Raw genomic sequence first — 12,961 nt, 5'->3', positions numbered from 1 at the left:
GAAGATATTCACAATACACACAAATGAAACATTGTGTCAATATATGAACTCCATAAATCAGTAAGAAAAGCAAAAAAACTTAATATGAAGGTAGGCAAAACGCATGAATAAGTACTTTACAAAAAATGACACTCACATGATCAATAAGTATATGAAGAGTTATTCAACATCATTAGTAATTAGGGAAATGTAAATTAGGATCACAGTAAGAAATCTTTTCACACCAATTCCATTGGCAAAATTAAGAGGATCTTTTTATATATTGCTGAAGGAGAATAAATTGGTACAACCACTTTAGCTTACATTTTGGCATTATCTCCTGAGGTTGAATATGCATATAACTCTGCAGTTCACTCAGGGTTATACTCAGAAGAATATCTTTTGCATGTACATCAGGAGGCATTTATACAAATGTTAACAGCAGCATTGTTCACGGTAGCTAAAATCCAGAAACAACCCGAGTGCTCATGAGTGGGAGAACAGATTGAAAACAAACGTGCAACTATGATATATTCACACAACAAAATGCTGTATGCAGCAGAGTATACCACAAAGACATGTAATGTTGTGATGAGACTGTAGTATAATATTAAGTGAAAAAAGTAAATCCTTTAAAGTCTTGTTCATCTTGATACTCTATTTTTATAAAACCAAAATACCTTTAAAATTAAAATATAAAAATTTAAGGATTATATATAAATGTGAAAAAATATAAAAAGAAAAGCAAGGGAATCATGAACATGGTTGGATATGATAACTTTTTGGGGTCAGAGAAACGGATATAGGGATGTGGGATAGAGGAGGCAGAGACTATATGGTTTGAATTAAATTATTTTCAAGGTCTTAGCTTTGCTTTTATTTTGCTTTTCACATTATCTGTTTACTAACAAAAATTCCACTGTTGCTTAAATCACTTGGTTTTTTTGAGACTGTCTCCTTCTGTTGTCCAGGCTGGAGTGTAGTGGCAGGATCGTGGTTCAGTGCTTCCTCTGCCTCCTGGATTCAAACAATCCTCCCACCTTAGCCTCCTGGGACTACAGGCGCATGCCACCATGCCCAGCTACATTTTTGTATTTTTTTGTAGAGACAGGGTTTTGCCATGTTGCCCAGGCTGGTCTCGAACTCTTGGACTCGAGCAATCTGTCCGCCTATCAGCCTCCCAAAGTGCACTGGAATTACAGCTATGAGCCACCGTGCCCAGGCCACTTAAGTCATTTTTTAGGCCTTTTCTTTGGAATCAACTTTAGAGCCAGTTTAGGCCACACACAAGTATCAGTTACATTGCTTTATAATCAACCCTAGGTTTTCAGCTCCCTTCAAATTTGCTTGCTTATTCACTCACTATATTTACCACATTGGCTTCAAATGACTTTTAACTTTCTAAAAATAAAATCCACCCTTAAAAACTGGTAATTGCCTTTGAAGTTATTTAAAAGTATGCTAGAGGTCATTCTAATAGCAAAAATAAGATCACGCTCCTCCTGCTGGGTGCGGTGGTTCGAGGTGGGTGGATCACCTGAGGTCAAGAGGTCGAGACCAGCCTGGCCAACATGGTGAAACCCCTTCTCTACTAAAAATACAAAAATTAGCCAGGTGTGGTGGCGGATGCCTGTAATCCCAACTATTCAGGAGGCTGAGGCAGGAGAATCGCTTGAACCCAGGAGGCGGAGGTTACAGTGAGCCGAGATCATGCCACTGCACTCCAGCCCGGGCAACAGAGGGAGACTCCATCTCAAACCCCAAAAAACAAAAAGAACATCATGCTCCTTATGAAAAGGGGATAGTCCTTTTTTATACATACAACTTTATACATGTTTGTCGAAAGTAAGTCTTTAAAGTGACCTTGAATATAGTTTTTGTTAAATGCATAGTAGAATGCATCTAACCAATATCATCTAAGCGTGACGAGATGATTTCGTGATTTAATTTGTATTAAGTATGCTTTTCTTTCGTTCTTCTCCTTCACCAGGTATATAATGTTTACATGGCAGGGAGGCAGCTGTGTTCTAAGCGGTACCGGGAGTTTGCTATCCTACACCAGAACCTGAAGAGAGAGTTTGCCAACTTTACATTTCCCCGACTCCCGGGGAAGTGGCCATTTTCATTATCAGAACAACAACTAGATGCCCGACGCCGGGGACTGGAAGAATATCTAGAAAAAGGTAATCCAAACCATCAAACTCTACTATATTGAGTAGACGTAGGTTCTAGATATGCAGCTTCTAAACTGCATAGCTGAATTTCCGGAAACTCAATAATGAATGTAAGTCAGGTTTCTGACTAAGTATTGAACGATCTGAACTTTAAAGGCAAAACTGAAATGTCCAGTATAGTGATCAGTAGCCTGTTTTATTGGTTTGTTTAATGCTTAACAACAACAAAAAAATGAATGTTTAGTTTTTGATGCATTTGGTGGTGCCTAATGGACTTTTTTTTTTTTTTTTTTTTTTTTTTAGATGGAGTCTTGCTCTATTACCAGGCTGGAGTGCAGTGGCACGATGTCGGCTCACTGCATCCTCCGCCTCCTGGGTTCAAGCGATTCTCCTGGCTCAGCCTCCTGAGTAGCTGGGACTATAGGCACACGCCACCACACCCAGCTAATTTTTATATTTTTAGTGGAGACGGGGTTTCACCATGTTGATCAGGATGGTCTCGATATCTTGACCTCGTGATCCATCAGCCTCTGCCTCCCAAAGTACTGGGATTACATGAACCTTTATTTTTAGGGTTATATTATCTGCCAGCAAACACATATAGACTCAGCAATATGCTGAATTGATTTGGGAACTAAGTGGGCAATATTAAGACATTTTTAATATTTAAGACATTTTTTATTAAAATGATTCTTGGCTTACTGGTGTATCCTATCTGAAAACTTTATTCATTTTACAGGTATTCATAGATAGGTTTGCTGAGTTGTAGGTAATCTAGAGTGCCCTTGTTCTAAGCAGGCTAAATGTAGATACTAATACTTCGGTATTGAATTTTTTGTTTTTTTTTTGTTTTGAGACAGACTCTCGCTCTGTTGCCCAGGCTAGAGGGCAGTGGCGTGATCTTGGCTCACTGCAACCTCTGCCTTCCAGGTTCAAGCAATTCTCCTGCCTCGGCCTCCCAAGTAGCTGGGACTACAGAAGTGCACCACCATGCCCGGCTAATTTTTGTATTTTTAGTAGAGATGGGGTTTCCCCATGTTGGCCAAGCTGGTCTCGAACTCCTAACCTCAGGCGATCTGCCCACCTTGGCCTCCCAAAGTACTGGAATTACAGGCATGAACCACTGCACCTGGCCCTGTATTGAAATGTACTTGTTATCTCGGTGCCTCCAAATGATACATCAGGAGCCTGTGGATGTGGACGGTGAAACATTTGTCTAGAAAGGCAGGGAAATGACACAGATCTCTTCAATAAGATAGCTCATCTTGTGGCTCAGGGAAGAGACCTTTCCTTGCTACATTATAGAGTTACATTATTTGGTAGCTGTTCAGTAGGTTTTTCTCTAAAATACTAGTTTATAGAATAACAGTCTTACATGATATTTAGTCATTCTGTTTCCTTGTAACTAACTGACCTAGTTGAATCTTTTAAAAACTTTTGTAGGGAGCCTTAGTCATGAAGAGAAACCATTTTCCCCATAGAAGGTAATGGAACTTCCTTACCTGTTTTTAGCTTTTTCTAACAGGGACTGGCCTCTCTGAACAAAGCCCTTGGGAAATGAGAAAGGGTATAATTTTTAAAAATCAAATGAAGTAAAGTCACCAGTTTAATTTACCATTCTCATGAGAGTGTCAGGAAATTAACTTTCTTAAATTTAGAGGATTAGCTACCTACCTTACCTGCCTGCTTGCTTTCCTATCCCACCCATCCCCAGCCAGCTTTTTTTTTTTTTTTTTTTTTTTTTGGTTGTTGTTTTGAAGCTAAAGTCAGTAAGGTGAAATGATATGAATTCTTAATTACCTACCCTAGTTTTCCCAAAATGGCTTTTAATTTTTGTGGTTCTCTGACTGGCCTGTTTTTAGGCCAAATAAATATTTCTCCTTTAGTATTTCGATTTTATATTTGGTTTATTCCTAATTAATCTTCCCTTACCACTGCCCCTTTACCCCATGTTCTGTTGTTCTAGCTTGTTAATAGGTCACACAAGACTGCAAAGTTATATTTACTGAACTTTTATTTCTCTTTTCTGGTTATGTTTAATATTTTTAGCGAGCTACATCTTTGTATTTTCTATTATTTCTTTGTTCTGATCATATTTAGATGAATGTTTGTCATGCCTTAAAATCTTGTATGCTAGGCATGCTGTGCTGCCTCATTATTGCCTGCTATTGATGATTTAAACTTAAACTTTGATATGTCTTTGACTTTATATTCTTGATTTTAAGGCCTTATGCTGGATTTTATCTTTATTTTCTACAGTGTGTTCAATACGAGTAATTGGTGAGAGTGACATCATGCAGGAATTCCTATCAGAATCCGATGAGGTAGGTGAATATCTCCTTTAGTGATTATTTTCCTCTTGGCTCCTTGTGGGGGAAAATAAGTTAAAGGTATTGACTATGGGTTAAATTTCCATAAGCTCTCCAAAGGACTCTATCTTTTCTACTTCCATTTTATATGTATCCTACTTACTATCCTTTAAAGACCTAGGTCCACTTTCTCTTTGAAGTGCCAAGTCCACTTTCTCTTTGAAGCCATCCCTGATGAGTTTTCATCAATTTTTCATTCCACCAAAAGCTTTTGCAATTAGTTCCATTCAATGATCACTTGTTGCTGTCTCATTCTCTAATTTTTGTACATGTAATCAGATTATCGCTTTATATTTTTAGCTTACAAGAGTGTGAGCAACCTGTAGGTAAGAGCTAAATCTTGACCATCTTTATATTCCCAGTTCCTTACCACAGCATCAAGCATGTTGTAGGTGCTTAATAAATAATAATTGAATAGAAGAGAGAATATTTAATGCTAATATAGTAGTGTGTTATCCACTACTTATTTTATATGCATATGCCTTGTTTTCCCAACTAGATTATAAATTTCTTATAGGCAAGGGCTTATAATAAAGCAATGCTTATGATTGTTTTAGGCAATGAATAGTACTTTTTAAAAAGTGGTACTTTTTTAAAAGGTCAAAAATTACAAGGTTAGAGGAATGTGTTAATCATCAAAAGCAGTGTGTTAATCATCAAAAGCAGTAAGAGGAGAGTAAGAATTGTTTACCTTTTGCTAGAATAAAATTGGGCATCAGGCTAACTGTGAAAGGAAAAATGGATGAGACTCAGGTATCCATTTTTTCTTTTAACAATCTCCTAGTTATTTCAGGGTTCAGAAAGAAACTTAGTATATCTTTTGATCCAGTCTATATGCCTGACCATTAATACCAGAGAATGTACATCAAAACTACTGCTTTCAGTTATCTTCTCCTCTCATTTGTGAATTCTGAATGGGGAGACGGAAGCGAATCAAAAATCTCATCTGTGTTTGACCTAGACTGTTTCACTCAAGTTTCCTGTTTTGAAATGTGAACACGTTGGCTTCAACATGTTTCTTTCCTTCCTGCTTATCTTAAAGGTTAACTTCTGCTGCAGCCCTGAAGTCAGCTTTATGACTTGTAAATGTATTGACTTTTTTCCCATTTTCATTGGAACTCACTTACTCTCTACCACGTTTTAGGTTGTTGTCTAGCTAGCTTGTTACAGGGAGAGTGAAGATATACTGGGCCATAAATTCTTTCTCTATGTCTTTTCCCCCAGAACTACAATGGTGTGTCTGACGTAGAGCTGAGAGTAGCATTACCAGATGGAACAACGGTTACAGTCAGGGTTAAAAAGAACAGTACTACAGACCAAGTATATCAGGTAAATTAAATGAACACGTAGACTTGACATTGGATGATGTGAAGCTAAGGAAGATAGATTAAGTGAGTCAATAAAGTGCTTAGGGTGTCTGGCACATAATCAGTTTATTAAATGTTAGCTACTATTATTATTATTAATGTGAAAGTACTTTGCCCTCCCTTAAAAGAAAGGTACGGTAAATATCCCAGGTTGTAGTAGTTGTGATTAACCCCTCCTTTTTTTTGGAGATGGAGTGTTGCTCTGTCACCCAGGCTGGAGTGCAGTGGTGTGATCTCGGCTCACTGCAACCTCTGCCTCCTGGGTTCAAGCGATTCTCCTGCCTCAGCCTCCTGAGCAGCTGGGACTACAGGTGCCTACCACCATGCCCGGCTAATTTTTGTATTTTTAGTAGAGACATGGTCTCACCATGTTGGCCAGGATGGTCTTGATCTCCTGACCTCGTGAGCCGCCCTCCTTGGCCTCCCAAAGTGCTGGGATTACAGCAACCCCTCCTTTTTTGATTGTAAAAAAACTATAACACACATGAAAACAGAATAGTATAATGAATCTCCATATAGTAATCATTTATATTTAATAATTATCAAGATTTTGCCACATTTGCTTTATGTATATCTTTTTTCTTTTCCTTTAAGTACTTAAAAGCAAATCCCATGTTATTGGACCTATGTGTACTTTAGTACGCATCTTCTTACAAAACCACAGTGCCATTATCAAACCTTAAAAATTAGCACTGTTGCTTTGGTATTGCCTAATAACTACTCCATAGTCACAATTTTCCAATTGTCTAAAAATGATTTTTTACATTTGGTTTGTTAAAATCTGAATCTAAACAAGGTCCTTAGATCACATTTGATTTTTATGTTTGTTTTAATATAGGACAGTCCCCACTTCTCCACATTTTTTTTTTCATGCCATTGTTTTGTTGCAGAAATGGGTCAGTGCCCTGTGGAATGACCTGCATTCTGAATGTGTCTGTTTGTTTTCTGGTGGTGTCATTTAATATGTCCTTCTATGTCTCTGTATTTTCTATACATGGAAGTTTGCTCTAGAGGCTCAATTAGATTCAGGTTCTGCTTTTTTGATAAAACTTCATAATTGGTCCTGTATATTGTATATTGCTTCTCAACAACAAGTACACAATACTGGGTTATCCCATTTTAGTGGTACTAAGGTTAACCAGTAGGTTTAGGTGGTGAAATCTGATCTTTTCATTGTAAAATTCACCACTGATCTTTCATCAAATGAATCTATCCATTGATGATTATTGCCTTAACCAGTGATTTCATTAAAGGTTACAAAGTGCTGATTTTCTAATACTCATTTCTTCACACCACTTAGCTAGAATTCTTCTGAAAATAACTTTTCCTTGTCAACTAACGCTACTAATTATCTCAAAATAGATAATTTCCCACAGTTTGTGGGAAAGACAGGATACGTATTTAAGCCTTTCCTTTGCCAATTTTCAGAGTAAATATATAATTATATATAAGTATAATTATGTGTTAATAATATATAAGGTATATTACATATTAAATAATATATACTTTATAATTATATAATATATTATAATATATAATTCATTATGAAATAGTATATATTATAATAATTTATATACTGGGTTTTTAGATTCAATGTGATTTAATCAATAGCATATATTATCTTTTTGATGCTCAGATTGTTCCATCTTTGGCCAGTGAAAGCTCCTTCATGTCTGCTCCTTTATGCTTTTGATGCAACCTAATATTTTTATGATAGCATCCTTGCTTTTTGGTACATTAAGATGTCCTGGCCTCATCTTGGTATATTTCTTACCCTAGATATCTAGAATAGGCCATTTCCCCAAGGAGTCCTATTCTTTTAGTGAGAAACTGTCTTTAGAGATCATAATCTGCGTGCTGGGTGTAATCATTGCCTGTGTATGCCTTTTCATTGGCCTTTAATCCTAACTTGATCAGAATTTTCAGGGAGACAAGCAGGTTTCTGGGTACTAATGCTTACATTTCTCTTTTGTAGCAAACATTAAAAAATCTATCCCCCAAACATTTATTCATCCACTGTATTTTATGGCAAAGGATATATGCAGGATCTCAGGCATTTATGAAATTATACAATGGCAGAGAATTTCAAGAAAAGTACTATTTTTACAGCTTGCTGATCTTTTTGTTTTGTTTTGATTGCTTTTTTCCAGTGTTCCTCTAGCAAGGCTTAGGTTTTTTACAGTTTCCTCCCAACCCTGTTACTGAGACTTCTAGCTATAAACTATTTTCTAAACCTTGAAAGCCTTTTAGTTTCTATCCAGTGCAGTGTAGAATGATAATTTAGAATACTTATAATGTCTAGTTCCTCTATCACATTATGGATGGACCTAGGCCTCATGTGTGAGCAGATAGGAGAAGAAGGGATATAATCACATTTGGCTTACTGAGATACTAATAATCAACAGTTTTATCTTTGTTTTATCAACAAAACAACGGCATGAAAAAGAAGTACCTTACTTATATTGAGGTTGATCTTGAAAAGAAATTTTGTTACTACTAGTTTATATTTTGTTGTTGTTTGTATGTAATTGTCATTTATTTGCACACAGTTTTCCAGTTTCTTTTTTATTTGTCATGTTAGGACCTGAGTTCCTAGAGAGAATGAGTGATTCTTGTTTAATATGCCTCTGTTGTCCCAGTATTTTGCTATTTTATGTAGATATTAGATGGTAATTCTTAGTAAATGGAGGTGCCTAATAATCCCAGCATGAGACATGGGTCATCTAAAAAGTAAATAAAAAAATTTTGTTTAGCCAGAATATAATTGACAAACAATATTTTACGCTCTAGAATCAAATGTGTAGTTTTTTTGTGTTAATGTATTAAATGTAGGCTGAATGTGTGAAACTGGATATTTAATCATTTATTTTCTTTTTAAGATCTGTGCTATTAAGTACATTTCTTGTAAGTGGTGTTAAAAAAAGAATGAAGTTGTTTTAGAGAGGGAAGCTGATATTTAAGGACAGAATATTGTCAGCTTACACTGGAAGGGAGAAACTCATATTCATAGCTGTTGGGGCGGATACAGGTGTTTTTTCCCTTTTCTTTCATATGTATGTGTGCGTGCATGCATGTACACATACGTACAAAGAAGGATAGTTATGGACCATTAATGCAATTTTTGTGAGGCCAAGATGGCAGAACCGCTCCCCTTTCCCAGATGGCAGAACCGCTCCCCTTTCCCTCCTCTGCAGGCATACACCTGCCTTTTCCTATAGCATTGTCTGACTTAATTTTCTTGAAACCAATCTATCCTGTTTAACCTTAGGCTATTGCAGCAAAGGTTGGCATGGACAGTACGACAGTGAATTACTTTGCCTTATTTGAAGTGATCAATCACTCCTTTGGTGAGTACCAGTGGCTGATACTAGTTTTGTTTTCTAATACTGTCAGAAAGAAACTATTCGCCTAGAGAAGAGCTTGAAGACAAGGGGAGATCCCACTCATTAGAACTGTCTCTAACAAGCAGACCAAGCATATCCCATTAAACTTAGGTCATAAGGATGTCTGATCACTGTTGATTCTTTTTCCTCTTTTGTAAGTATAGGTTACAACCAGCAATGAATTGGAAGATACTTTCATGAGGTTCTTTTAAATCTGAGGTTCAAAATTCATATATTTCAATGAAACAGTTGTTGTTTTAGTGTTGTTTTAGTGTACTTTAGGATTTTTGTAAAGATTCTTAAGAGTAGCTTTCTTTTTTTAGAAGTTAGAAAGATATATATTGGTTAAAAGCCTTGTTTTAATGCATACGTTTAAGCTTCTGTGTGAATAAATTTCCTCTTCCAAGGAGGTTTTATTGCATGGTGATAGGAAATTTATATTTTATTTTACAAAAGCTAGGGATGGTGGTCACATTGGTTGCACTGAGACTACAGAGGGGAGAGAGTCTGAGGGCTTGCTCTGAATGACATAGATTTCCTACAGTTTATGGGTCTCTTCCGTATCATATAGATTTATACAGGGCTAAGGCCAGAATAGATACAGATAATATTGGTTGATCAGATCTTCCTTATCCTAGAAAGGGGGAGAGTGGTAGATTTAGGTTGCCTTGCTATCTCAGGTCCAGGTAGAATAACTTTGATTCCCCTAAAGCAGACATCTCCCTAATATTTTTTTTCTTCCCAACTCACAGCAGTGTAACTAGACAGATGTAAATTATGTTACAAAGGACTACTGAGGTACCAAGATATCTGGATTCTAACCTTGTTTTTTGTCTAAGCTTTAGTTTCACTTTCTATAAAATGGAAAGTATTAAATCTATCTTTTGTAGTGTTACAAAGCCAAGTAAACATCGAGAGAGGAAGTAATCTCAGCAATTTGGGAGGCTGAGGCAGGAGGATTGCTTGAGCCCAGGAGTTTGAGACCAGCCTGAGCGACATAGTGAGACTGCCATCTCTAAAAAAAATTTAAAAATTAGCCAAGCATGGTGACACATGCAGGTGGTCCAAGTTGGGAGGCTGAGGTAGGAGGATCAGTTGAGCCTAGGAGGCTAAGGCTGCAGTAAGCTATGATTGTGCCACAACATTGTGGCCTGGGCAACAGAGTGACACCCTGTCTCAAAAAAAGAAAAAAAAAAAAGGCAATTTAGAAATTAAAAGTGGTAGTTTTTTTTATCGTGCTTGGGTGGCTGTTAGAAAGAGGAAGTATAACATTACTCAGAAGACACTTTTCAGTTTGAGGAATACTGTAGGATTTTTGGAGGTGGGCTGGAAAAAACCTTTTGGCCTTAATAAAAGCAGTTCATTGAGAATTACCACATGAGAGACTCTGAATGCACCAGAGTTGGGTAAGAGGAGAGGCTTGCTTTAAAGATGTTTAGTGGACATGAGCTATAACTAGCTAATGGATTAGATATTTTAACTAAATTTGGAGTTGGTGCTGTTTGCAGTTGTCATGTTAACTGATCTGTGTCTTAGTACATTTTTGTGTTGCTATAAAGGAATACCTGAGGCTGGGTAATTTGTAAAGAAAAAAGGTCTAATTGTCTCATGATTCTGCTGATTTTCAGCTGATGTCCACCAAACATCTTCAAGACTGGGTTCAAGATTGGGCGTCTGGTGAGGTCCTCAGGCTGTTTTCTTCCACTCATGGTGTATGTAGAGATCACATTAGGCCCCACCTCTAACATTGGGGATCAAATTTCAACATGAATTTTGTGGGGGACAAATATCCAAACCACAGCACTTGTCATTCAAGTGATAGGTTTCTGTCAGCTTGAGACTTGACTGGCCATGGTCATAGCTAGAAAGGATATTTGGCTGGACAGATATGGCTGTTTTGTGCTCCCAAGGCAGAACTCCTTAATGGATTTGAGATGATGTTCTGGTTAATGATAACACAGCATTCTTGATCTGCCTTACATAGTTTGTATTAGGGAAATTTCTTCTATCTTTTCACTCTAGCTTTCTGTGTTTTGTCTTTCCTTTAGTACGTAAATTGGCACCGAATGAGTTTCCTCACAAACTCTACATTCAGAATTATACATCAGCTGTGCCAGGCACCTGCTTGACCATTCGAAAGTGGCTTTTTACAACAGAAGAAGAAATCCTCTTAAATGACAATGACCTTGCTGTTACCTACTTCTTTCATCAGGTAGGTGAATTGATCTTGAAAGGCACAATTTCTTTTTATGTTTGAATATAGTTGGTACTTTGCCAATTCCCTGTGAATCCTTAGGTAAGCTGCTCTGCTCCTGGGTCTGAATTACATTCGTAAAATGTTCTCTCCCATTTCACAAAAGATAAATACGTAAGTTTTAGAAGTAAAGATATCCTGGAGTTTAAAAATACATATTTTAAAAATATATATTCTAATATTTTTAAGCAACAGAAAATGAGCATTGTGGCTGTGTACCTGTTCAAAAATTTTCCACCAATATTATACATACATAGAGTTTAAAGCATCAGATAGTTCTACACAGTTTATTGTGAAAAACAGTAGTTGCCCCTACTTATTTCCATCTCCCTCCATAGGCAACCACCTTCCCCTCTTTCAGCTTTGTTTTTTATTGGTTTGTTTGTTTGTTTGTTTTTGGTATTTACTTCTGTGTCTCCATTATAACTTGGTTATATTGCTTCTACTTAATTTTTCAGATTCCAGTAGCATCTCTTAATTTCCCACTATTGAAGATGAGATACCAGCTGTCTTTCCTCCTCCATTACTACCATATACCCATACCTTTTTCATCTCTCCTATCCCCTTAATATAATCAAATTATAATATTTGTTAGGTCAATATTCAGTGTTTACAATATTATGACTCTGTAAATGGTGAAATTTACAACAGAGCCATATAATAATTACTGTCTTTACTTTTCACTTTCTTTACAACATTTTATTTTTCCACAGCTAATTATTGCCCTCCTTTTTCATTTGCTTAATTTTCCGTGTACTTATGATTAATTTAGCTCCATACTCTTCACCAGTTGTCTAAATCTCCTCTAAAGACATTCAGTTCAGACCCATCAGGTAGTTCATGAATTTCCACTTTCTGAAGAAATCTCTTGTGGAGCCTCTTCCTCTACCCCTGTGTGAAGTGGCGGCTCTGTACTCTGGTGCACAACTGGCCTTCTGGGATTGCCCTTCACCACCACCATCTCCTGTTTCCAGTGTTAGAGTACATTGTTAGAGTATTTTGTTTTGCTTTACTCCCGTATTTTTGTAGAATACACTTTCAGAGCTGTTCCTCTTTTTATATATGTAATTTTTAATTTTTAATTTTTGTGGGTACATGGTAGGTGTATATATTTTTGGGGTACATGAGATGTTTTGATATAGGCATGTGGTGTGTAATAATCACATCAGGGAAAATGGAGTATCCATCCCCTCAAACATTTATCTTTTGTGTTACAAACAATCCATTTCTACTCTTTTAGTAATTTTAAAATGTACAATTAAATTATTATTGACTATAGTCACCCTGTTGTGCTGTCAAATACTAGGCCTTATTCATTAATTCTGCCTATTTTTTGTACCCATTAATCATCCCCGACTCTCCCCCAATTCCCCACTACCCTTCCCAGAGTCTGGTAACTATCCTGCTCTGTCTCCATGGGTTCAATTGTTTTGAG

General features: G+C 36.8%; 1 protein-coding gene across 4 annotated transcripts in view; it reads left to right on the top strand.

Annotated features, from left to right (window-relative positions):
- The window catches only part of SNX27 (sorting nexin 27), a 91,369-nt gene that overhangs the window by 42,485 nt on the left and 35,923 nt on the right, over positions 1-12,961 (top strand). For 3 of the 4 annotated variants that reach the window (XM_007977186.3, XM_007977187.3, XM_007977188.3), the window contains exons 3-7: positions 1,970-2,162; positions 4,413-4,477; positions 5,747-5,851; positions 9,158-9,236; positions 11,321-11,484. In XM_007977186.3, the coding sequence (XP_007975377.1) occupies positions 1,970-2,162; positions 4,413-4,477; positions 5,747-5,851; positions 9,158-9,236; positions 11,321-11,484 (606 nt within the window). The remainder of the gene's footprint in view (positions 1-1,969; positions 2,163-4,412; positions 4,478-5,746; positions 5,852-9,157; positions 9,237-11,320; positions 11,485-12,961) is intronic. The other variant, XM_073008378.1, reaches the window with a different exon arrangement.

The sequence above is a fragment of the Chlorocebus sabaeus genome, chromosome 20 (assembly GCF_047675955.1).
Source record: "Chlorocebus sabaeus isolate Y175 chromosome 20, mChlSab1.0.hap1, whole genome shotgun sequence".
Lineage (NCBI taxonomy): Eukaryota > Metazoa > Chordata > Mammalia > Primates > Cercopithecidae > Chlorocebus > Chlorocebus sabaeus.
The sequence above is the reverse complement of the archived record's forward strand: the minus strand, read 5'-3'. Positions and strand labels throughout refer to the sequence as shown.